This window comes from Ovis canadensis, chromosome 8, assembly GCF_042477335.2.
Source record: "Ovis canadensis isolate MfBH-ARS-UI-01 breed Bighorn chromosome 8, ARS-UI_OviCan_v2, whole genome shotgun sequence".
Lineage (NCBI taxonomy): Eukaryota > Metazoa > Chordata > Mammalia > Artiodactyla > Bovidae > Ovis > Ovis canadensis.
The window spans coordinates 84867978-84893454 of record NC_091252.1 but is presented as its reverse complement, the minus strand read 5'-3'; the positions used below and the strand labels follow the sequence as shown (position 1 = coordinate 84893454).

The following is a 25477-nucleotide window of genomic DNA, read 5'->3' as shown; positions in this document are numbered from 1 at the left end:
TAGACTATAATTAGGTGATTTCCAAAATTTCCACTGTAAGGCTATTATTTGATTTTTCCCAGGATTCCCTATTTTGAAAGATGCCTAAAGCAAGCTACGGTTACAAAGCTATTAAATCATTTTCCCATTTTTGACAATCTGACATATACAACTGCCAGTGCCCTGCAATATTTCTAGCAAACAGCAAAGTAATGTTTTACTTCATTTGTACAGCCTAATTATAAGTAAACATGCAATTACTATTAGGTTTTCTAAATTAGTGAACAGCTTTAGAACCACTCACGCTCAATTTTCCTGCACCCTAAGGATCAAGAGCCCTAATTAAATAATTATAACAATGGTTAATGTTGATCCAAATCAGAAGTTAGCAGAATCCAGAAAGGAGAATGCAACAGAATCCAAGCTATAAACAAACAAAAAAAAACTTGAAAAAATTAGACCCATGTTAAGAAGGTATTTGTTTCTCTTTTCAACTTGAGGAATAGGGAAGGGTGAAAAGGGAAATAAATTCCAGGAAAAAGACAAAAACCCTATACAAGAGTGATAATTTATATAAGAACTGTAAACTGTGGCATGATTTCAAGAAACTGATGAAAGTGTAAAAGAAGGAAAAACATAAATTCCCTGGAAGTTCAGTGGTCAGGACTCAGCACTTTCGTCACTTCAGTCTCTGGTCAGGCAACTAAGATCCCACTAGCCAGACAGCAAACACAGGAAAAACATCTGACTGCTCCTCGTCAACAGTAGAGGGGTCTGTGATATTAGAAACAAAGAGCAGGGAATAAACTCATCGCGTACTATATAGAGAAGCATTGACCCAGTCATTAATGTTTGTGATGATGGTTATTAATTTTCAACACTTAAAAATTAACAGGGTATAGATGACTTACCGCTCAGAACCAAATGAAATGTTATCAACTTTGACAATGTAAAATAGCCACCAGTAAGTTGAAAAATAAGCACCCTTTTCTACAAAGTGGAAGGGTTAAAGTATAGTGTCAGTTTATAAATTATAGAACAAAAAATTGAGGTTAAAGTATATTACTCAAAATTAAAAGGTAACCACAAAAGAGGAAGCAGAAATTACAACATAACTGTATGTGGGGGAAGGGAGTAAGTTAAAAGGGTTGTAAATACTCATCCATCTTGACAGGAAGTCAGTAGATGATGTCTAAAGCTGATAAAGAAACAGCAGTTCAAGGATATTATTTAGAGACATGAAGACAATCACCAGAAGACCCAAAAATGCAATTAAAAGTGTTCACTAGAGGCTCCAGTAAGCAAGATGTAAGATGTGGCAGGGTCTCTGTTTCTTTCAAGGTGGTAGAATTGGGGGCATTATCTAGCCTCTCTCTAGTTAAATACAGCCTTACAATTAAGTTCTTGCCAATAAGAATACAGGAAGAAATTATGTATGCCCTTAAAAGGAATGTGGGTTTTCTCCTTTTCCCACTTTTCTTCCCACCAGCTGGAATATGGAAATAATAGGGGTAAATTAACTTCAACTTTGTACACAAGGGAAAGACTTTCTCGGTCACAACAAGAAAAAAGGAGCCCAGGTCTCCAAGACCATAGAACTATCATATTAACTCTGAATTGCTTGTTAATACTTTGATTGTTACAGGAGACAAACTTTGTATGTGTAAAATGAGATCAGTCTGAACAACAGGATTGGAGTGGGAGCATGGGAACAGGTTGTAGAAGACCCCTAAAAGCCCTGAAAGCTAAGCAAGAGGCATCTCCAATTGGTACAGTAAGCAACAGAAATCTTGGCAGAACAGTGACAAAACAGAGAGCAGTATACTAAGACAATCAGTGCAAGGCGTAGCATGAACCTGAGGGGACAGAAATTCAAAATGTGATGACCAATTAGATACTTGGAGGCCTATCACTCCAAGTAAGAACTAAGAGCCTAGGCTAGGGTACAATCAATGAAAATACGATGAAAGGGTTGACCGTGAAAGGCATTTGTAATAAATACTGAGTTAATCTCGGGACAATCTGAAAGAATCAATAACTATTACAAGATTTCTGATCTGGGAGAAAAAAAAAATTGGAAGCAATCCTGGCAGAGATGGAAAAAAAAAAGATCCTGTGCTGGTATGAAGCACTGAAAACACAGATAAGAAAACAGGCTACGGATGGATTTCAAGTCACACAGAAACTAAGTTTCTGTACCTTGTTACAGAGTTAAATCTCAAAAAAAGAACTATTAGATGACTGTATTAGTTTTATGACTTGAGCATTTGTTAATCAACTACTCTCTATTTCTTCCCCACTAACAAAATGCCAGGGAGAACAGAAAGAAATCAACAAAATGGTTTCCTTTTACTTCCCATCTAGAACGATTAGGCATTTAAAGGAGGTAAGTAGAACCTGAGATATTCTCCATACAGAAAGTCTGAAAGGACTAATTTTAAATTATATAATAAACCATAATCAAAGCAAAAGTTTAAGTGATACCAAGTTATGATAAAGCATATCATCTAAATATCAGAGATTATTAAAAATACATCTTTCTCTAAATCATTATCACTCTTAATGGATTCACAGTTATCTCTTCTGACACTACTTCTCAAAAGAGCTTGTTCCTTGGACTCCTTACATTTCTGACAAAGTAAAATGTCATGCAAAACTCTAAAATATAGGTAACCAAATGTTAACTTCTCCGGCTCTCTCCTATAACACACACACACACACACACACACACACACACTCCCCATATGTGATTTCATGCAAACCATGAAGTGATTAAAATTATGGAATCTTGGATTTGGAAGGGTCCTCAGAGGTCTACTATATAGTGAAAGCCGAGGACAAATCTCTTCCACAATATCGATTACAATGAAATGGTCGATCATTCTTTGCTTCAACATATCCAGTGACAGAACACAGTTTTTCAAAGCCAAATCTTTGTTAGGATTGCTTTGTGAATACCTCCTTATAACGAGTCAAAATCTCCCTCCCATCTGTCCTGGTTTGACCTTTCACTACATGATTTCCTTCAAATATGTAAACACTACTAGGGAGCAGGGGATGAGATTGGGATTGACATACACACACTACTACGTATAAAACAGATAACTAACAAGAATCGACTGTATAGCACAAGGAACTTCACCCAATGCTCTATGGTGTCCTAAACGGGAAGGAAATCGAATATATGTACAACTATTCACTTTGTTGCCTAGCAGCAAATTAACACAACATTGTAAAGCTTCTCCAATAAAAATTAATTTTAAAATAAACAGCACTGCTCTCTTTAGCTTTCTCATTGCTAAACCAAACCACCTCCATTTCATCAAACCGTCATAGAAGCTGGTGCACTTGTCATCTTGACCACTCTCGTCTGAGAATCTCCAGTATTTCACTGCTACGCTTAAAGCGTGTTGGTCTTAACTAAGTGCAATACTAATAAAAACACGTGGAACAGCACAACAGAACTGAGATAACACTGAATAGAATGTAATATCATCTACCATCTAGGTCTAGTGCTGCTCCAGAGAACTTCTTCTGATGACAGAAATGTTCTACATCTGCACTGCTCCGTCTAGCTACTAACCTCACATGGCTACTGAGCTCTTGAAATGTGGTTGGTATGACTGAGGAGCTGAATTTTTAATTTTAGTTAAATTTAAGTAGACACACTGATATTAAAATTCTTCCTCAAAAGTTTTTCTATTAAATTTTAGTCAATACCCTATAAGTTTACTTACCAGGGTGTAACCATAAGACGGACATAAGTTACAACGAGGAAGTATTTTTTGGATTCTAAGTGAGGCCCAAATTTCTAAAAAAAATCACTTAGGATTTTATTATCTGTTACACTTAGCCCATGAATGCACATGATAAAACTAATATTCTCTTCTCCACCAGATATGCTGTTAGTGGATAAGAACTGACACTCCAAATAAGAAGATGATTTCAATTTATTTGTAGAAATAAAAAAGGATACAAAAACTAAAAATTTTTAAAAATTTAAATGCCTACTAAGGGTCTTCACTTTAATGTTTTATTAAGCAACTCAAACCAAACACTTCCCCAGATAAACTCCTGTTCTCCCACACTTCCTAGCACACCCCATCCCCAAATCCCTGCGGCTCACTCACTTATTATTTCCAACTCAGACAAAGGTAAATCGTTCCCATTGCCCAGGTCTAAAACCTTGTGTCATATCCTTGACTCCAGACTTTCTCCTATACCCCAAGTCCAAATCTAGCATATTCTATTTTCTCTGTCTAGTATGCCTGTTCCCCAGCTCTATCTGCATGGCTTGAATTTCTTCTTCTTCATCAAATGTTTACTCAAATGACACCTTAGTGAGGCCTTCTCCCCTACAACTGCAAACCTACCACCCCATACTCCCTATACTCTTTCCCTACTTTGCCACTTATCATGTGACATATATTTTATTTGTCTGCTCCCACAAGAAGTAAGCTTCAAGAGAGAATAGATGTTTGCTTCTCATTGCTGTATCCCCAGTGTCTGGCACATAGAAGACAGTCAAATGTCAGCTGTTTCCATAGATTATACATACACTATACATGCAAATGGCATACTCAAGGTTGCAAAGGAAATATAGTTAGAAATCACTGGTGTCTTAGGGCAGTGGACTGAATTTTTTTAACAACAACAACAACAAAATACGTAAAAGAACTATTATTAGCATTGTTTTCAGTGACCAATACAGAATTTGAAGTCTAGTCAGAGTTAATCTTTCACAAACACTCTGGTTTGGACATCCCTGCTCTAGCAGACAACCTCTCTCAAGCTCATCCACTCCTGCCCCTTTCTTTTCCTTTCACAATGGCATAAAATTATCCCAATAAAAGTAGAAAATAAACCCTAATGTAAACATTAATTGTCACATTCCCTGGATTAAACAGGCTCTCAGTTGTTTTGAATTAACATTTCATGAGCACGTTATCAGTCTATAGCCACAAAATATCTATTTTCCATTTCTAAAGACCTGTTATGTCCAACATGTGGTATCAAAGTTAATTTAAATAACACAAAATCCAGTTCTTCAGCTGTACTCACCACATTTCAAATGCTCAATGCCCCATGTAGCTAGTGGCTACCGTACTGAGCGGCAGATACTGACATCACAGGCAGCTCTGTTGGGCAGGTCTGCTACAGATTTTTTTCCTAAAATTTTATTTCAAAGTATAAAAATGATTCAACTGAAACACTGGCAGGGTTTAGTCTTGTAATTTTCAGTTCTCTATGTCAGTGATTCTCAAAGTGTGGTCCCCAGACCAGCAGCAGTATATTACTTAGGAACTTGTTGGAAGTGTAAATTCTTGAGCCCCAACAATCGATCTTAATTTGTTTTAACGAGCTCTCCTGGTGATCCAGCAGATTTTGAGGCATGCTCAAGTTTTAGACCACTGTTGGCAGTAACTTAAGAGCAGTTATCAATACAAACATAAGCTATGAGATATTATGACTGTATCGTTACAATCTAAAATAATCTATAAATATCAACTGTGAAATCATACTTCTATCACGTCATCTTATAGAAGAAACACCTCAGTAGGCATTTTCAATAAAATTAATATAAAATATTAAAATGAAACCAATCATGAACCTTATTTGATTAAAAAAAGAAAACTGTAATTTGCTTCCTCTTCCACTTTGCAGATCCATATTCACTTCAGTATCAGCATTACCACATTTTAATCTTTTTCTACAGATTCAGTTAGAAGCCTTTAAGTGAGGAAGAATACACAGTGGTGCAATTACCAGGAAAGAGTGAGAAATTTTCAGTGTGTGCCAACTGAAATTTTTATGTGAGCAAATACTAGTGTTATTAATGAACTATTAAATAAATATGAAATCTATTGGCTTAAATTAATTCAGCAAGAAGTTGAAACTAAAGTTGCAAAAGGTTATGAAAAAGGCTAAACAATCTGCCTATGCTATTTCCTCTTACTAATCATAGAACTAGTATAAAACTAAGTATCAACATCTATGTATGTTAAATATTTCTCACTTAATTTTCTGATAGGAAAACATCCTTAGAAATTTCAGCTAAGAATACATTTAATGCAATACATTAAAATGATTACAAAACCACTGGGAAAAGATCTAGCTTTGGCTTACTACAAATTTGGCCTAAAAAGGAGCGTCAAGAGCCTGATTGATTACAAATTTCTGCCACAGCCAAGTGTTTACTGAGATAACCTTCTGGTGGAAAATTACTTAATCACAATTCAAGTACAGAATGTTTCAGGTGTGTAGGCACTAGATAATTTTAAGAAGTTTTATTAAAATATTTACAACATATTGAGCTTCTGGTCTATGAGAACCTAAATCACTCTTAACACTGACACTGCACATAAATTTCCATTTCCAATCAAGTATCCTTCCATAAAGTGAATACTGGCAATGTTAGACAGGGCTTTTAAACCTAAACATTCTTTGAACATATATATATATAGCTAAGTTGCTTCAGTCATGTCCAGACTCTGCGACCCCCATGGACTGTAGCCTATCAGGCTCCTCTGCCCATGGGATTCTCTGGAGGGCAAGAATACTGGAGTGGGGTGCCCTATCCTCCTCAAACATTCTTTACTAAACACTAAAGAGTTGGTGATGGACAGGGAGGCCTGGCATGCTGCGATTCATGGGGTCACAAAGAGTCGGACACGACTGAGCGACTGAACTGAACTGAACTGAAGGACACAATCTCCAACTTTGGAACATTGTGTTTAAAAAAAAAAAAGACTAACATTAAGTACTAACCATGTGCCAGCCAATGTTACTTATTCTCTCACTAATCTTAGTATTCCTAGCCTAGATCTAAGCATATAATATATACTTAACTGGCATTTATTTTTCAAACAAGTAATGATTATTAAGATGAGGGGATTCAAAGACTAAAAAAAAAAAGGTACTGGCCCTCAAGGAGGTTACAAATCGAATTTGGAAACATGAGACGCGAAAAGCTAAACAACCTATAACAATTAAAAATACCACGTGGTAGGGCTGCGATTATTTGCAAAGTCAGTGGCAAAGAAGAATGCTATAAATTCTGACCAGAGAGAGAGTACTATAGACTGCGGTTCCGGTCTCCCGACCAGACGGCGACACTATAGTTCAATTTAAAAAAAGAAAGTGACACAGCACTCATCCCACCCTAAAATTATCATCAGAGGAAGGAATACAATAACTAAAGAGAACGGTGTAAAGAAAACTTCCATACACAGCTTTTAAAGCATACGATGGCCCTGATAAAAGTGAAAACGGGCCGCAGAACACAATCTTTCGCTGGATCTCCAGGACCTCTGAAGGCTCCTGAAACACAGTCTCTCAAGGAGAGCATCCTTCCTCCTTTCTCCCTCAGCTCCCTACGAAGCTTTCCACTGGACAGCCGTCCCAGAAATTTCTCCCAGCATCCGCAGTGACAGCAACTCTCATCTTCCTCTCCCTCCCCTCGCCGGTATCAGACAGTGGCATCTCCCGCCAGGGGAAAAAACGGAGGGCGGGGGGTGGGGGGAGGCAGAATAGGCGAGAAAGCTTGCAGCTAGATTGATTTAAGACGGGAAGAGTAGGTGGGAGGACGCGGGGGTCGAGGGCGGGGTCCTCCCAGCTCCAGCTCCAGTCTCTCGGAGGTCTAGCCAATATCCCACTCCTCCCGCTCCACCCCAGGGCGCGCCCCTCGCCCGCTGGACCTGAACTGGGAGGCGACGAACTCGAGTGACAGCCCCACTACCTGTGCGCCCCCAGCCCCCAGCCCCGTCCCCCAGGCCTGCGGGGAGATGCCTGCCCCCGCCCCACGAGCAGCGGCCCCGGGCTCCTTCTCTGATTCTAGTCCACATCGCCGATGAGTGACAGGTCCCGGGGGAGGCAATCGCCAGCGCTCGCTGGTCGGGACCGCGGGTGCAACCGTGCGCCGAAGCCCTCCAGCACGCACGGTGAGTAGACAGAACGTCCCGGGCGGCCCCAGGGGACCCGGACCAGGCCTGGCCTTCCCCGGTTGCCCCACACCCGGCGGGGGTGGCACTTACTGCGGAGGTTGTGGATTAGCTCCGAGTGGCTGGCGCCGCCGGATTTCCAGGCCATCGCTAAGCACACCCGGAGCAGGTACAGAACCACCTTCAGCGCGGCGACGGTGCCCAGTAGCTTCCCCAAGAGTGAGACCACCTCCCACACGGTCACCGCCCCGTTCTCGTCCCCGCTGGAGCCGCCGCTGTTACTGCCGTCGTCGCTGCTGCCGCCACTGCGCGCTCCCGGCATCCCCCGCGGCACGCATGCGCTCTGTGACGCCGCGCGGCCTCGGGCGCGGCCGGGTGGGGCCGGAGGCGGGGGTGGCTTCGCGACCCGCAGCCCGGGCGAGGGGCCGCTGCGGCTGCCCGAGATTGGCGGCTTGGCCTCGCTGAGTCAGCGCCACCGCCGCCACTGCGTGGCCTTTCTGAGACCTCGGGCTGCGCAGCGCCTCCTTGCTTGGGTTTGCCCTGCGGTCAGGCGGGGTGGGCCCCAGCGCGGTCGGCCGCGTGCCTCGCTGCGGCTCTGGTCACCGAGAGCGGTGGCAGGATGGCAGGGCGGGTCTGGTTCCGAGGCTGCTGGTGGCTCTGCAGTCGTCGCTGGGTCAGCTGTTGCGAGTGGCGGGTCTGCTCCTATAGCTGTCCAGATTGTTAAACGGTGGGCTTCCTCCGTCCTGCCTTCACCCAACCCAATGAATGACTAACATATTTAGGTCGGTTAGAGTCAGAGCTCCCTATGGTGAACACCGAGTATCTTAAACGGAGGGCAAACGTCCTCTCTAACCCGAGTACTCCAGGCTCTAGCTAACAAGTACATTTAGTGGCTGGTTAGCAGAGACTTTGGGACCCTGATTTGTTCTCAGCTCTAAAGCACAAATTCAGAGAGTGGAAGAAGACAGACAAGGGTTGGAGGGTGGAGCACCGAGAATGCTTTGCTCCTTAGGAAAATGCACTTGCTTAAAAACACTACAGTAGCCTGTGGCGACTGTTTTTCTCCTAACACAAGTGGGCGTTTTTAGCTATTTAAGCCTCACAAATTCCACCATTAGACTGGACCCCGGCTTTGCTGCTATCAGCTATGCAAGACACCGAGTGAGAAACTGACAAGGAACATTGCCAGTAGAATCCAACTTGCTGACTCCTAATCAGAACGGAGACTGGAAGGATCCAGTCATTTAGTCCCAATAAACTTTTAAGGAAGGAAACAAAGCTATGTAAAGACATTGATGCTACTGCGTCAGCAACAATGCTCAAATTTTAGTTCTAACCAGACCTTGGCAAATGTGGTGTCTATGTAAGTATGTATGTATGTATGTATGTATATATATATATATATATATATATATTCCAATCCGAAATATAGTTATATATTAACTATTTCGTGGGATTCTGCGATAATAACCGAAGCAGCATTCTTTACTTCAATATTGGGAATAAATTAGCCAGTTTGGGACTCAAAATTGGAACTGGGGGTCTTCAGAATTACAACTCCAGTTTCTGACCGTGTGTGTTATCATTGAAGAAAAGTACTTGCTTGGGACAGGGAGGGAGAAGTTTTTAATAATACATTGGTACGTTAATGGACGTACTTCCACGAGAATTTAAGGATTTTTAATCTTTTCTATGCGCGGTGAAATGCAAGCCTGCTTAGGTGTAGCTACTAGCTCGTTTCTCTTGCATTGCTTTTATTTTGTTTTTGCTCTTAAATTTGTCTTCACATTGCAAATTCTTTTGCGCCAATGTATTGTCTCGGTGTTCCTATACCGATTTTGCAGATTAGAAGATGGTCCTACAGCACAAGGACGGGCATGCCCTTGCCCTGGTGCACAAGGACGGGCATGCTCTTGCACTGGTTCAGAGCCGCCTTAGTGAGGAAGGCCGTCGCATCTTCTTCGCGTTTGGGGCAGGGTTGTTCGTTCCTGCACTGCGGACGGAGGAGAATTGGCTCTCTGCAGCCACCGTCCCTCATAAGGTCCGGTCCAATCAGGGCTCAGCGAGAAGGGGCGGGGCTGAGTGGCGCGCGCTGTACTTCGTGCTGTGCCTACCTGGGTTCCTCTCAGCATGGAGGAAATTTATGCTAAGTTTGTATCACAGAAAATCAGCAAGACTCGTTGGCGACCATTACCTCCAGGGAGCCTGCAGACAGCGGAGACTTTCGCCACGGGCTCTTGGGACAATGAGGTACCCCTGCGCCCGACCGGGAGTCCCTGCTATCTCCTTCCTTCCAGAAACCGCGCCCCCGGCAGCCAGCGCGCGAACTCCTGTTTCGTAGCTCCTCGCGCGGTTGTCTGTCTCCCGAATGCACGTCTCACGCTCGGTCGCCTTATATCTGAGAGGCATCAGTGGCCTCGTTTCTTGTGTTTTTAATGATTATGCCGTTTGCCCTGGATACTTTTAAAGCAGGGTTGATTGAAGGCAGTGCACATTTCAATTTCGAGGAGTTTGATGTATATTTCATCTCAAAATGAAATTTTCTGCTTTTCAGGAAAATTATGTTTCACTGTGGTCTATTGGAGATTTTGGAAACTTGGATTCTGATGGAGGATTTGAAGGAGACCATCAATTATTGTGCAGTATCAAACATCATGGTGATGTAATGGATTTACAAGTACGTCTGTTGTAATATCCAAGAGCTAACTTTTAAAAAATTGAGAGTAATACATTGAGAGATGTAAAGGACCTTATAGTTTGTCTAGTCTTACCCTGGGTTTACAAGAACTTGAGTTCTCTGTAGGTTATGATTTGTCATGTCATATAGCTGGTTATGGCAGAGTCAGCACTGGGGAAGGGGATGTGAAGTTAATCATAGCTTGTTTGTTTAATTGACCATCTACTATGTGCCAAGCTGTGTTTACATAAGTTAATTTCATTCTCATGGAATGCTGGTGAATCAAGTATTGTTATCTCTCTTATGAGAAAACTAAGATCTTTTGAGCATGGATTATATGACAAATACTGTGCAAGACACTTTACATGTTTTTGCTTTTTGAATTCTCGTTTTATAAGTTTACCAAAGCTTGGAGAACTTAACTTGGCCCAGGTTTCAAATCGGGTAATAACTGGTGGGAATGGAATTAAGTTTTCAAATTCTGATCTGTAAGACTTCAGAGTCCCTGCATTTTCTTCTGTGGAAAGCTGCCTGACCCTGGGAATTATACTCTCCTAAACGTTTATGGTAGTTGTACAAAATTAAATCAATTGTAGATGAACAGGTTTGAGGGGGGAAATTATTGTTGTTTATTCTTCATGAAAATACTTTTATTTGTATAGCAGTTTTGACTTTGGCATTTTATTTGCTTAGCATTTGTAGGTTCTTTGCATTTTAAAATTGTTACACTGCTAATTGAGTTAGATAAATGGGCTTCTTCCCTGCTGATATTTATGAATTTATAACATGCAGGAATTTTCTGTTTAGTTTTTGGACCAGGAAAGAATTGTAGCTGCTTCATCGACAGGATGTGTGACAATTTTCCTCCACCATCCAAATAACCAGGTAAAGAATTTTTGTTTGAAAACTCAGTTTGCATTTTAATTATTTTTAGGAAGGCTTAAAGAAGGCTATACTTAATAATGACAAATTATAAAGTTTTATTGTCTCAAAAACTATAAAAAGGAGGGGAAAATGTCATTGCATTACCCATCTTTTAGTTGACTAATTCTAGAACCATTTCTGTGTGAACTTTCATTGAAATTGGGTAACTCTTCAATTTTCTTAGGTTCCATGTAACAGTATGGTATTCTGGCAAGTGATTTTCCTGTAACTTTCTGTTAAGATCCTCCTCTGGTTTTCTGAAGAGAGAAAGAGCACTTTCTAGCTCAGACATCATGAGAGGGAGCAGGAACAGCTACTCTACTTCTGTGAACAGAACCGAGGTTTTAATTAGAAGGAAAGACACACTATATGAAGGCTTGATACTTTTTCTATGCTTTTCTTATATGTCAAAGGCTAAGAGTGCTGACCTTCAGAGCATAGTTTAAGGGCAGTCCTTTAAAATAGGCCCACTTGAAGTTAACAGTTTTAAGTTGCTGGAAGAGAATGCTTATTTAGATTTGGATATTGATAAAGGTCATCTTACTAATAGACATGCCTAGTAAGTATAAGACCCAGATCTAGTTAAATGTTATTCTTACAGAATCATCTGGAAAGCCCTGCAGAGATTTATCTCTTCAATGTAGATCAGTTCCCTTAAGAATTTAGAGTTGTCTTTGAACACATAATTACCTGATGCTTAAAAACTGTTTCTTTAGTTTGAGATAAGTTTGGAATATTATTAAACAGGGTTTCTTTGGAATCTGATCTGGTGAATACAGAGCTTTAATGGAAGTATTTCCTAGACCTTAATACTTTGAAATACAAAGCGAAAAGAGTACTATTTTTCTAGAAAGGTATGAAACACAGTTTTAAAATAATAGTGTAGTTGGGGAAAGTGCTAATTATTTGGAGCTTTGCTTTAATTAATCATAGCCTCATTTCTGACACCTAGACTCTGTCAGTCAGCCAGCAGTGGACAGCAGCTCACTACCACACGGGTCCAGGCAGTCCTTCCTGTAGCAATGCACCATGCACAGGTGTTGTGTGCAACAACCCAGAAATTGTCACAGTTGGAGAAGATGGTCGGATAAATCTCTTCAGAGCTGATCACAAGGAAGCTGTAAGAACTATAGGTAAGAAAAATCATCTTTCTTTGGTCTATCTTATAGTAATTCAGCACCTCCTGTGTGCAGTGCCAGGGGTTAAATGTTTGAGGGATTTAGAAATATACAAAGCAGGATCCCTTTATCAAGATAGTATGTTGATAAGGCCTGTATGAAGGACTGACTAGAAGAAAGAGAAATTTGTGGGGAGGATGGTTGGAAGGAATTACTGGATAAAGAATTGAGGGGCAGGGCAATTCATTTAATCTAGATTCTAGACCATAAATAATACTGAGAAGTGGCACGCCAGATAAAGGGAATAGCATAGAGGCGGGGTAAGGCCAGTCAGAGAATGACAGAAAGTGTAGTTTGACCTGACTTTAGATATTTGTGTAGGAGAATTGAGAGATGAAACAAGAAAGGTAGATTGCAGTCAGGTTGTGAAAGATAATACCTTTTTTTAGGTAGACAGCTAAGGAGACATTGAAAGTTTTTGAGCAAAGGGGTAATGTACCCACATCGTGTTTTAGAAGGATTATTTAGTGCAGTGGTAGTGGTTTAGTTGCTAAATCATGTCTGACTAGTGTAGTAGTTCTCAACCATATTTTGCACAGACTTGCCCGAGGAGATTTTTAACAGCCCATCACCCTAGACCTCTTGAATTAGAACTTCTATGGATTGAGCCCATGAATCAGTTTTTTGTATTATTATTATCATTTTTAGTTCTGAGAAATACCATTTGTTTAGCTTTGAAAGACTGCTGGCCTGGTGACAGTTTGGAGAAGGGTCACAAAATAAAAGTCTTTAAGTATATACTAAATAAAGATGTATAAGCTTAGACACACTAGAAAAAGCAGAAGGACCATTAAGGCAAACAGGAAGAACTTCATGGCAGAAAAGAGAGCTGATAAGGATAAAGATGAATCAATTTGAGATGAGTCAGCAGAATAATACAGGGTCAGAATGAGCTCTGTAGGAAGCTGTGGTGTTTGGCCCAACAGAATGGAGGTTCTGGATGAAGCACTTGAGTTCAGTTGCTCTTTGCGACCCCATGGACTGCAGCCCTGTCCATCACCAACTCCTGGAGCTTGCTCAAGCTCATATCCATTGAGTCAGGGATGCCATCCAACCATCTCATCCTCTGTCGTCCCCTTCTCCTGCCTTCAATCTTTGCCAGCATCAGAGTCTTTTCCAGTGAGTCAGTTCTTCACATCAGGTGGCCAAAGGATTGGAGTTTCAGCTTGAGCATCAGTCCTTCTAAAGAATATTCAGGACTGATCTGCTTTAGGATGGACTGGTTTGATCTCCTTGCAGTCCAAGGGACTCTCAAGAGTGTTCTCCAACACCACAATTCAAAAGCATCAATTCTTTGGCACTAAGCTTTCTTTAAAGTCCAACTTTGACATCCATACATGACTAGTGGAAAAACCGTATCTTTGACTGGATGGACCTTTGCTAGCAAATAATGTCTGCTTTTTAACATGATGTCTAGGTTGTCTAGGGTGAAGCAGTGGTGGGAGATAAAATTGGATTATAAAGAAACTTGAACAGCTGTCTCAGAAATGTAGTACTCTTAAGTGGAAATAGAGAAATATATGAAAACTTAGTCCTCTAGTTGGAAAACAGTTCAGATGTCCTGTGAGTAATATAATTTTTCTATCAAAGGAGAGTCCATTTTAACATATGTTCCTATATTTTTCCATAGAAATAAAATTGTGACTTATTTAAAGTTTCACTTGTAATTTTTCAGTCAACAGAGGGAACACTGTTTAAGGTATTCATGGAAAAGTGGTGCCCTGTTAACATACACTGCAGTTTTCTTAATTTACAGACAATGCAGATAGCAGTACACTCCATGCTGTAACCTTCCTTCGAACTCCTGAGATTCTTACAGTAAATTCAATTGGACAGTTAAAAATATGGGATTTTAGACAACAAGGAAATGAGCCCACGCAGATATTATCACTGTAAGTTTTGATCTGTAATTTCAGTAGTATAAAGCAAATTTGTTTATTTGTAGCAACTAACTTTATAAGCCATATTGTATTTCAATTGCATGTTAAGAGTAATTTCTGATTAACTTTGATAAAGCAAATACAGTTGACCCTTGAACAATATAAGCATTAGAGTCACTGACCCTCTATACACTCGAAAATCCATGTATACTTTATAGTTGGCACTCTACCAGGAATCCTCTGTACCAAAGGTTCCACCTTCCCAGATTCAACCAAGCTTGGATCATGTAGCAAAGTATATTTACTATTGAAAAATACTCATATATAAGTGGACCTATGTTGTTCATGATCAATTGTATGATTTGATGGGCTTGATAATACCTTGCTGCATTTAATAAATATTTGTAGTATTGATTCAGAAGTTTATATTTTCTTTTTGAAATGTATATTATTTAATGGGGAACTTATTTTTGCTCATCAGGTGATCCAATTAATAGTGAAATAATATGCTCTAGATGTGATTGGGAGAAAAATACGGTACAAGATACTTTTTCTAAGCAGAAATCCCCTTTCTGTATGTGCAGCCTTCTCTAGATAATAGTATGTGTCAAACTGAAAAATATATATGTAAACTAAGCATTAAATAAGACAGAGTAGAAGTAAGGAGTATGCTGTTTATGTTGATATATAATGTTTTTTAAAAGCTAAGAAATGGAAATGTTTTGCATATCTTACCATCAAATTTTCTTGTTCCATATATGTCCAAATTGAAGAGAGAATGAATAACTCCAGCCTTTAATTCCTCCTCGGAATTCTAGTATTTAGAGGTATATGTAATGTAATCAGGTTTTTGACATGATTTAAGTTTAGCCAGTAGCCCTAGCCACAAAATTATCATTTAGTTACTGGGATGAAACTTGTTTCATGGGTTATTCAATAATAAATTACACTTTACCACTGTTTGAAGTCATTGTATTTCCCGTTAAAGGACTGGTGACCGAGTGCCACTCCACTGTGTGGATCGACATCCCAACCAGCAGCACGTTGTAGCTACTGGCGGCCAGGATGGAATGTTGAGTATTTGGGATGTTAGACAAGGTACAATGCCTGTGTCTCTACTAAAGGCTCATGAAGCTGAAAGTAAGTGTTGTGAAGATACATTAAGTTTTTGGTGGCTGAGCTCTACAACATAGTGTTAGCAGATTTCCATAAATGATACATCATTCTACAGCAGAACTTTTGACTGAATTGTATAAATTTGTAATAATTAACTCCATTCTTATTTGACATTTACGTTCTTTAACATGTTTATTATACATAAAACTGTAGTGATTATCCATATATGTTTATCTTTATGTGCTTATTTTTTAGGATAATTTTTAGAAATAGAATTGATGAGTCAAAAAGTTGGCATAATTTTAAAGCTGTGATTCATGTTGACAAATTGTTCTATATAAAAATAATAACCAGTTTATATTGTCATACCCAGTATGTCAGAATGCACTTTTCCCATCCAAAATGCAGGTTGTTATTCTTAATATTTGCCAGTCTCTGTGTTCTTCAATTTATTATTCTACCTTTTTTTTTTTCTTATAGCAAGAACAAGAGATATAGGCTATTCCTTTTTTTTGTTTGTCCTTTGATTTTAGTGGAAATGGTTTGGCTGAATAGAAGTGTTTCATTTTATCACCACAGGTCAGGGTGGGTTATAGTTTTAAATTCTGTCTTAGGAAAAGTTGGTATTAATGCTTAAATAAAAGTGTAGAACCCAGTGGTAGTTAGAATTATAAACTTTCAAAGCTCTTCTCACCAGCCTATTTTTAAATGCCAGCCTTTATTGTTAAGCAGAACACACTAGTGGCTTGTAGTGTATTTCGATTCATCTTGACTCTTGGCTAGAGGTTTGTTTTCTAATTGGAAAGTATATAAATACATAAGTATCTCGATTTGGGCAGTCTGCAATGGCTCTGTTAGGCTCTTCTGTTTTACTTTGTTTTAGTGAAACAGCATGAATGTACTTTACACAGGGACTCACCCAGAACACATTCTTTTCCGGAGGAAGGTCACCTTTTTGTTCTACAGCATGTTTAATTGTGGTAACTGTCAGAATGAAAATGCCAGCTTGCAAACATGTGCCTTGCACTTTTTATACTACACTCTGGGTGCTTTCTGTGCTGTGTTTCTGAGCCTACCTAACCCAGAATCATAGAGCCCTTTGTTACAGACTACTTTTTTTACCTTCATGCTGCAGATACCTTCCTGAGGAGTCCTGGCCAGTCCTTGGTTCCCAGGTGTCTGTTGGCACACAAAGTTCCCCTTAATGTTTAGAGCTTGAGAAGCCCCCAGTCCCAAGTTGGCTTCTTAAAAGTCCTTCATCTGAAACTGGATCCAGATTCTTGAAGCCTTTCCAGGTTTTGGCTTGCTGAGAGCTAGTTGCTATTTCTGTGATACAGAGCAGAGTCTTGGCATGAGCCAAAATTGGACTCTGCCTCTTAGAACTTCATTTGTATACTGCTTTTATGGTCTTCCCTCTCTCCCTTTCCAGTAATAAAACCTTCAAATATTAATGACATAGGAATTGAAAATAAAAGAACTTAACAAGTTTCAAAAATCTTTCAGAATTATCCCATTGTCATATTGGGTTAGCGAAAACTTTGTTCGAGTTTTGGCATAAATTGGTATGGAAAAACCTGAACACACTTTTTGGCCAACCCAATACTTTTCCATATAAAAAAGCAGTAGGTCAGATGACTAGCATTTATGTTCATTCATTTGCTGGCCCGATACCCGAGTAGATTTACTTGACTTCTTTATCCTGTCTACGTTTCAGCCATTTGGAGCATTATATTATGCCTTCTCTTTGACACTGAAGCCTTTGATTTTTATCACAGGCTTGGAGTTTGAAGGTGTGTGACGGAGGTTAATGGACGATATGCCTAGAGGTAGCATTTTGATGTTGGTTTAACTAACCTTGGTTCTTATCTCATAGTGTGGGAAGTTCACTTTCACCCATCCAACCCAGATCATCTGTTCACTTGTTCTGAAGATGGATCTCTCTGGCACTGGGATGCCTCCACAGACGGACCTGAGAAGTCGTCACTCTTTCACCAAGGTAAAATGTTTTAATGAAGATTCTTGTGGGCAGCTTGAGATTATATTTTGGTATGCCAAATGAGAAATACTCATATTTTTAACATTAAGGAGTGATAGAAGGTTTCCATTCTCTGGCCTCAGGGTAGATTTTAGTATCACAGGGCATGAAATCTATCAGCTACTGACCACTATACTGCTGACGACTAGAAATGCTATTTATTAGCTGGCTAACTTTGTAAGTACATTGCTGTGGGCCCTCATGCCACAGAATAGGCACTGATCACTCTCCTATATTACACTGTCAAAGGTGTATGACTCTTTTTATGTATTAAGGTACTGGTTTCTCAGAATAAAAGGCTCTGTCTCCTGATTAAAGACAGAGGTAAGTAAAGGTTGGACTTCCCAGGTGGCGCTGGTTGTAAAGAACCTGCCTGTCAATGCAGGAGACCTAAGAGGTGCAGGTTCAGTCCCTGGGTGGGAAGATCCCCTGGAGGAGGGCATGGCAACCCACTTCAGTATTCTTGCCTGGAGAATCCCATAGACAGAGGGGCCTGGTGGGCTACTGTCCAGAGGGTTGCAAAGAGCTGGACACGACTGAAGTGACGTAACACAAGTAAAGGTCATCCAGAAACTATATACTTAAAATCAAAATGAATTTTTATTTTCATTTTTGGTATTTTCTAAGCTTTCTGGTTTTGAGCTTGTCTGTGACTGCAAACTTTGTTCATTCACTCAGCAAATGTTTATGAAGTGCCATGTGCTAGGTACCCTTCTAGGTGTTAGAGCCCATGACAGCGAGCAGAAGAGCCTTGAGGCACGTAGAGCAAATATTCTAGTAGACAGTAAGTCAGGAGGTGATATTTCAGTAAAAGTCCAAACAGAAAAGCAGAAACTACCCTGGGTTTAAAAGGAATTGTTTTCATGTGTATTGGGCTAGAAGAACAAAAGGGAATGGGAGGGATGCTGGAAGAGCAAATGGCAGAAAGGAGGAATGCCCAGAAATGAACAGTTGTTACTAACCTCCACTGTCCTGTTAGAAGTGCTGTCAGAGTTGGTTCTGGATCAGCAGAAAAGGTGCCACCTCAGCTGGGGCTGGAATCACTGTAGTGTTGTCAGAAACCTGGAGCTTTTTCCCATTCCCACCTTACTCCCCACAGCTTCTCTGCCTTCGTCACCCACAATAGTTATCTCCCGTGCTCAGGGTTCACCTGGAAGGCAGATAGCAAGGGAGCCTGGGAAAAGAAATTCATTCCGACAGTACATAGTGGAACATAGCAAAGGAGACAGAGCAAAATGGAAAAGAACTGGATCAAATACCCTGATGACCATGCAGAAGAGTGAAGAGAGTAGGATGATTAAAAAAAATTAATTGGGGAGGGGCCGCTTGGCAGAGGAGAGAAGATCTCAGCAGAGACCTGAAGAGATGAAACTACTAGTCACAGGCAAGCATTCCAGTAGAGGAAACACCAAATTCCAAAGGCCTGAGACTGCGAACAGAAAAGAGCCAGTGTGGCTGCAGTTCAGCAGGCAGGAGGGGGAGTAGATGGTGAGAAGGAACTGAGGAGCAGGACTCTGCAGACTGGGAGCAGCTGAGATTTCTTTCTGACGTCACCAAATGCCACTGGAGAATTTTGAGCAGGGAAGTGGGGTGATTTGTCTTGTATGTTTCCAAACAATCGCTTTGGCAACTATGGGGAGAGGGTTGGAAAAGTGGAAGCAGGAGGACCAGGAGACAGACTTTCCACAGTGGTTCTAATGTTCAATTTCACAGTATTCAAGAGTAATACTGGAGCAGTAAAAGGTAAACAGAAACTAAGAAGGAAAAGTCCAAAACTTCTCCAGAAAAATGCTGGAAAAGTATGGAATGTACAGAGTATGGAGTATGCCTGTGCTAATAACTTCATGTATGGAAAAACTAATAGTTCTATTAAGTTTCTAATAAATACCCAAGAGTAGCTAAGCACTTGGTTTTTTATTTCTTCTTCTAGCCCCACTATTTTGCATTTGAGATTTTATAGTTTGAAGAATGCTGGTTAGATTGGAAATAGTCATTAACTGTATCCTGTGTCTGGTATTGCAAAGAACAGTATTAGACACTGAAAAAGTTAATCTATACAACCTGCTCTTAAGGAATACTTAATTTAGTTTTAATTTAGGAGAAGGAGCCAAAGAAAGTTAAATCATGATATAAGAAATGTTGCAAATAGTAAATTATTAGGGGTGCATACAAGTGCTGCAGGTTCCAGGAAGAAAAAGAGAAGCATGAACTAGAGTCATCTTGACAGACTTCTCAGAAAAGGAAGTTGAGCTGGGCTTTCAAAATCAGCAAGATTTAAACCCACTAATTTTTAAACTTCAAGGTATGAGAGACTTTGCCTTGTATTCCCAGCACTTAGCACAGAGCCTGGCATATAGTAGGTGTCAGCCATTTATTGAGAGTAAACAAAATCTGTCTTTATTTGATCTGGCAAAAAGTAGAAAGAAAATTTCAAATGAAGGCTAAAACTGAAATAATTAATTCTATGTTAAATGCAGAGCACTGTCAGAGATAAAAGTTTATAATTTGGTAGTGTTCTAAAATTCTACTTTTAAGAACATTTACCTAAAATAAACACAAGAATAAAAGGAGATCTACAGCAAGTTGATTATATTTTTAGAAATATATGTTTTTAGAAATATGTCCAGAAATTTTCTCATGATCACTTCATTTTTTGATTATCTAACCGTGTAGGTTTCTACATATTATCTACATCTATTCTACTTGTCCTCTAACCATTTTGCTACATTTCTGAGACTTTCCATTAAAGTATAAATAGGAAGACAAGGTCAAAATTAATCTTGGGCTTTGCTGAAGAGTTCAAGTTTGAAAGCCATGTTATCCCATGAAAATTTGAGTGTTTAATATCACTGACTTAGAAGCTTTTGGTCAAAAACGGTGATGCGTTATAATGGAATCATCAGCCTGTTATTCTTGAGAGTTAAAACAAGTTTATATCATTACATTTTTTAGATATTAGAATTTCAGAGATTTACTAGTATAAAATTGGTCTTGAACAATGTTTTCCCATTTTCTTTTTTTTCCCAGGAGGAAGAAATAGTACTTTTTTGTCTCATACCATTAGTAACCAAGCTAATGTTCACCAATCTCTTATAAGCTCCTGGCTCAGCACTGATCCTGCCAAAGATCGTATTGAAATCACAAGCTTGCTTCCTAATAGGACTTTGTCTGTGAACAGTCTGGATGTTTTAGGTCCTTGTCTTGTTTGTGGAACGGATGCAGAAGCAATTTATGTTACTAGACAGCTTTTTTCATGAAGATACTAAAAGATTTCAGGTAAAACATACAGTTACAACCTTTCAAATGCCAGTTTCTTTGCAAATTTTTGTTATTGGAAAATGTGAAATTTGCAAGGGGAACAGCCATAAACTATTGTTAATGTTGATGCCCAGTTTGTTAGTTGAATATTGCTCTAACAGTTGCTGGAGTCTGATTGATGACCCATGGCAAAAGAATTGAAATATGTGGCGGAACATCAGAGGAATCCTTGTTCTGATGAATGCACTGCCTTCAGCACCATTCTAGATAGCTCATGGAACCAACTCTCCATTTTTGATGTTGTAGGGCTTAATAATGTCAAACCACCAACAGGTTCCTTTCCTTTTCAGGAGTATGTGCGATATGGTATGTCCCTCCCTGGTGACATTTTTCAATACTAGTATTTATTCTCTTTACTGCAAGTGTTTCTTCAGTCCTTCAACATTTTATTTCCTTAATAATTTCAGTAAACTTTCTTCAGTAAGAATTGAGTAGAGCAAAAATGACAGTTTTTGGTAGTGTTGAAATTTTTTTTAAGGTGAAAATGTTTTGATGGGTTCCTTTATTAGAATGGGTTTGAACAGAACTCTGTCACCTCCTTAGACCCAGCTTTGTTTCTCTTGAAAAAAGACAAAATACATTTTTCGTAAGGATTTTTGCTTTTATTTAGTTTTTTACGCCATAATTGAAAATTGCTGAATTGGACATTGTGCATTAAAATAGGATTTGACATTGGTAAGTGAGGCAGCTTCCAAACTAAAATTTGAGGGGTAACATGTATGAGACTAGTATGATGATGTGATAGGAGTAAAGAGTTTTGCCACCCTTATCTTTAATGTTAATGATGACCTAACACACAGTATTTTGAGACAGTTTTATGATACTGTCTTTCCAAAGTTTTTTAAGAGTAAATGCATCATTGAATTGTAAAGACCTTAATGAAAGATCACTCCTGTTACACAGGAAGTTTCTGTTTATTTACTTTACAATTCCAACAACAGATAACTATGAATTTTTGTCTTTCTGGCTCAATAAATATTTTTAATTTTTTTATGTTGAATTCTCAGGATTTGGGGGTTTGGAGTTTGTTTTGTTTACATTTTAAAATAGAATATATATATATGCATTTGTTGTTCTGTATATATATATATTTGGCTCAAAAAATAATTGGCTAAAGATATTTAGTAACTCTGAATTCCAAAGACTCAAAGAAGGAAAAAAATGTTGCTGATAGGAATTTTTAACCAGTTTCTAGTTTTATTGCTGGGGCTAATTTTTAAAACTTTGTTATTACAAAAGCCATTCATTACAAAAAAAGCAGTCAAAAGAAAAAGTACCAATAATCTCAAACAGACATAGTTCTTTTCATACCACTTTGTATCCATTAAATAATTTTTCATAAAAAATGAAATATACATATTTCTGAATGCACATTCTCTCACAGTAAATACATGGATTCAGTAATAAAAATATACCTAAGAATTGTCCTTTTGACTTTATATTTCCCTTTATATGAATACCTTGTTGCAGCCTAAGCTCCACTGTCCCTCTCTTCACTTAGTAGAGGCATCCTCCCATTCCACTTGGCAGGTCAGCATCCTTGCTTTGAATGGGCTCAGAGTTGATCCTCATTCCTGGGAGACCCTGGAATGTCCCAAGTGGCACATTTTCCATGTACAGTGAATGGCAAATGCTTTGTGCCTCTGCTTTAATCATATTGCCTGCTGCTGAAAAGCTGAAGTTTTCATGAATGCTGTTAGCACCCTTCTCAATTTCCAGCAGTAATGTAAATAATTTCTCTTGATTGTTGTAGTAAATAATCGGTAGAGGGAGGGAACCAGACATTTAGGCTTAGCATACTAGCTTGGACTGGAAACAAATTTGAAGTTTGAAGCTTTGATTTGATTTAAGGGTATTTGTAACCATAAGTAAAAGAAAGAACATTTGAATAGTGTTACATTTTCTACCAGTTGATGAGTTCTGCCAGATGTAATAAGAAACATAAGCTTTATGTAGTATAAATAAAACTCTAATTTATGGGGTCGCAAAGAGTCGGACACGACTGAGCAATTGAACTGAACTGAACTGAATTTATGAATTTGTTCATTCTCACTGCTTTCATTCATGAAAACTATCAAATAGTTTCTTTTGAGGGCTCTAGGATCTCCAAGGTGAATGATATCTTTAAGGGCATATCCAACCTAAATTTAATCATCACATCCACAGATTCCCAACAAAAAATTTTCATCCAGCCTCTACTTGAAAATACACGATGATAAAGTCTCCCATTTCCCAGTGTAGCCTCATTTGGACAGCTGTAAGTGATATAGCATATGGCAAGATTTTAATGTGTGAGTGGGGTCCTAAACAATCCTGTAAAAAAGGTAGAATCATTGTGGATTAATGAAATGATCGTGTGAACCTACTATAGGTTCACTATGAGATAAAACCAACCACCAGTCATTTTATGGAATTTCCATTGTGTTGGGGTGCTATACTGTAAGTTTCCACTAAATAAATGAATTTTCACATACTGAACTGAAATTTGCTTCCATTTGTCTTCTTTACTCGGGAGCCACAGAAAGCAAATTTAATTTCTTTCATCATATATTTAGATACTCAAAACTACGTATTGTAGCTGCTTTGGGGCAAACTTTTAAATCAGTGGTTTCTTGTGGGCAGGGTTCCCTGTCCCACCTTTTTTGCCCTTTTTGGCTAAATCCGGCTTACCTTTCTGAACTCCTTTTAGGTGTCATTTTCTCAAGAAACCCTTCGGTGGCCTCTTAACAATCTGGACTAAATTGTACTCTGCATCAAAAGCCCATTGTGCAGAGCTTGTACTGTGCTTACTGCCATCTGCTGAGCAGCCTGTCTCCCTCTACTGGACCATAAGCCCAAGAACAGGGCCCATCTTTGAGTTGTTTAACACAATATCTGATAATAGTAAGCCCTGAATCAGCCTGAACTAAATTAAATTCACAATTATGTTTTCCCATTTGCCAAAGACCACCATTAAAGTGTGACTTCCCAAATGAATACTTCCCCAGTGTTCTCTACCTTGCTAAGAGTATGACAGAAATCTATCTTGGTTCTGGATATAATATTCCTTTGTAGTGGCTGTCTCAGCCTTTTCTAACTATTTTGATACTTGTTCGATTAGACTGCTAATTTAACTTACACCTTTAATTTTTCACACCTGATACTCCCTGAACCATACTTCCCTATCTAAAGTTAACGCCAGTGGTTTTGATTCTTGCAATAGGTACATCCTTCCTGGTTAAGACAAATGTTATTTCATTTAGGAAAGAGCTAATGATCACCTTTCAGTCCTTTCTGCAGAAGCTGATCATTTTAGAATTGCCCAGCATGCTTGCTGCACCTTCATCCCCTTGTGTTAAATGGACTATAATGCTTAGGCACACTCCTAGAGTCTTCCCGAGTATCAGTGACACGTGAGTCATTACTATTCGGCTACAGTTGTTGAAATATTTGTAAACCAGCCTGATTTTTTACATTCAGCCCCATTCATTTATCTTGTTCGCAAGGCTACTGTGAGAATAGCCATCATCCTATCCAAATTTTGGCATAATTGAAAAATTCCTTGTCCGTTGAGAATTAACACTTCTATTTCACGGTACTGTGGAAACATCATCCATTTAATAATCCATTCTAGAATCTTGTCTAAGAAGCATACTAAGCTCACTAGTGTATAAATTTATATCAAGCCTTCATTTAAGCTTATGATACCAAGATATCTAGCTCAGACTAGTTAGATGATCTGAAGCAGTAGATGTGCTCTTGTTTTACAGAAATGAAATCTGAGTAGAGCCAAATTATGCAACTGTTAAACTGTTTCATTGGTATCATTCTGAACCACAATTAATGTTAAGTGGCAATACAGAATAAAATAACTAACAGACTACAGTCTCAGTGGTAAAGAATCCACCTGCCAATGCAGGAGACACAGGAGATTCAGGTTCGATCCCTGGGTTGGGAAGATCCCCTGGAGGAGGAAATGGCAACTCACTTCAGTATTCTTGTCTGGAAAAATCCCATGGACAGAGGAACCTGGCGGGCTACAGTCCATAGGGTCTAAAAGAGTCAGACAACTGAGTAACTGAGCATGCACACACATACTCGACTGCAGTCATCTTAGCACCAAAACATTTTCAACACTTCACTATATTAGAAGAGAAAGCCACAAAGGAGGTGGGGGTGAGAAGACAGAATTAGGGAGAAGAGACTAAAATCTAGCAGATCAGGTAAATTTAATTATAAACAAACTGTCATGACTGGACTTTGGGGGAAGAAAGGTTGACAGCCCAACATAGCCATCAGATATGCATCAGTTTTCAAAACAATTTTTGTACAGGCCATGGAAATAAGCTAAACTAATTAATACCAGACAGTAAAATACTAGCTGCAACAAATCAAAACACAGACCTTACTCCTGCATAGTATGGAACCAAAATTTCTTAGCTAGAGATCCT

General features: G+C 39.2%; 2 protein-coding genes across 10 annotated transcripts in view; one reads left to right on the top strand and one right to left on the bottom strand.

Annotated features, from left to right (window-relative positions):
• PCMT1 (protein-L-isoaspartate (D-aspartate) O-methyltransferase) overlaps positions 1-8625 on the bottom strand; it is a 41819-nt gene extending 33194 nt beyond the window's left edge. For 3 of the 6 annotated variants that reach the window (XR_011258672.1, XM_069598691.1, XM_069598690.1), the window contains exon 1: positions 8013-8492. Coding sequence is in view for 4 of the 6 variants with exons in the window: in XM_069598691.1 (XP_069454792.1) it covers positions 8013-8241 (229 nt within the window). In the remaining 2 variants the exon portion in view is untranslated. Of the gene's footprint in view, positions 1-8012 lie in introns of all 6 variants that reach the window. The other 3 variants (XR_011258673.1, XM_069598692.1, XM_069598693.1) reach the window with 3 other exon arrangements.
• Positions 8265-23531, top strand: NUP43 (nucleoporin 43). Of its 4 annotated transcripts, none has more exons than XM_069598686.1 (10): positions 8265-9282; positions 9764-9960; positions 10083-10169; positions 10474-10596; positions 11404-11481; positions 12473-12653; positions 14455-14590; positions 15567-15718; positions 17568-17690; positions 20757-23531. In XM_069598686.1, exons 2-10 carry the CDS (start codon positions 9772-9774, stop codon positions 20984-20986), a joined length of 1299 nt encoding a protein of 432 aa, XP_069454787.1. In that variant the 5' UTR covers positions 8265-9282; positions 9764-9771; the 3' UTR covers positions 20987-23531. The 4 variants fall into 4 exon arrangements, with proteins under 4 accessions (XP_069454787.1, XP_069454789.1, XP_069454788.1 ...); XM_069598688.1 differs by having other exon boundaries at positions 8283-8646; XM_069598687.1 differs by having other exon boundaries at positions 8287-9286.
• Positions 23532-25477: the final 1946 nt, after the last annotated feature.

Excerpts from the sequence above, each read along its gene's own strand:
- NUP43 (XM_069598686.1), top strand. The coding sequence starts at position 9,772 with ATGGTCCTACAGCACAAGGACGGGCATGCCCTTGCCCTGGTGCACAAG. Across the intron at positions 15,719-17,567 it reads AAAGGCTCATGAAGCTGAAA|TGTGGGAAGTTCACTTTCAC; the intron begins GTAAGTGTTGTG and ends CTTATCTCATAG. Across the intron at positions 17,691-20,756 it reads GTCGTCACTCTTTCACCAAG|GAGGAAGAAATAGTACTTTT; the intron begins GTAAAATGTTTT and ends TTTTTTTCCCAG.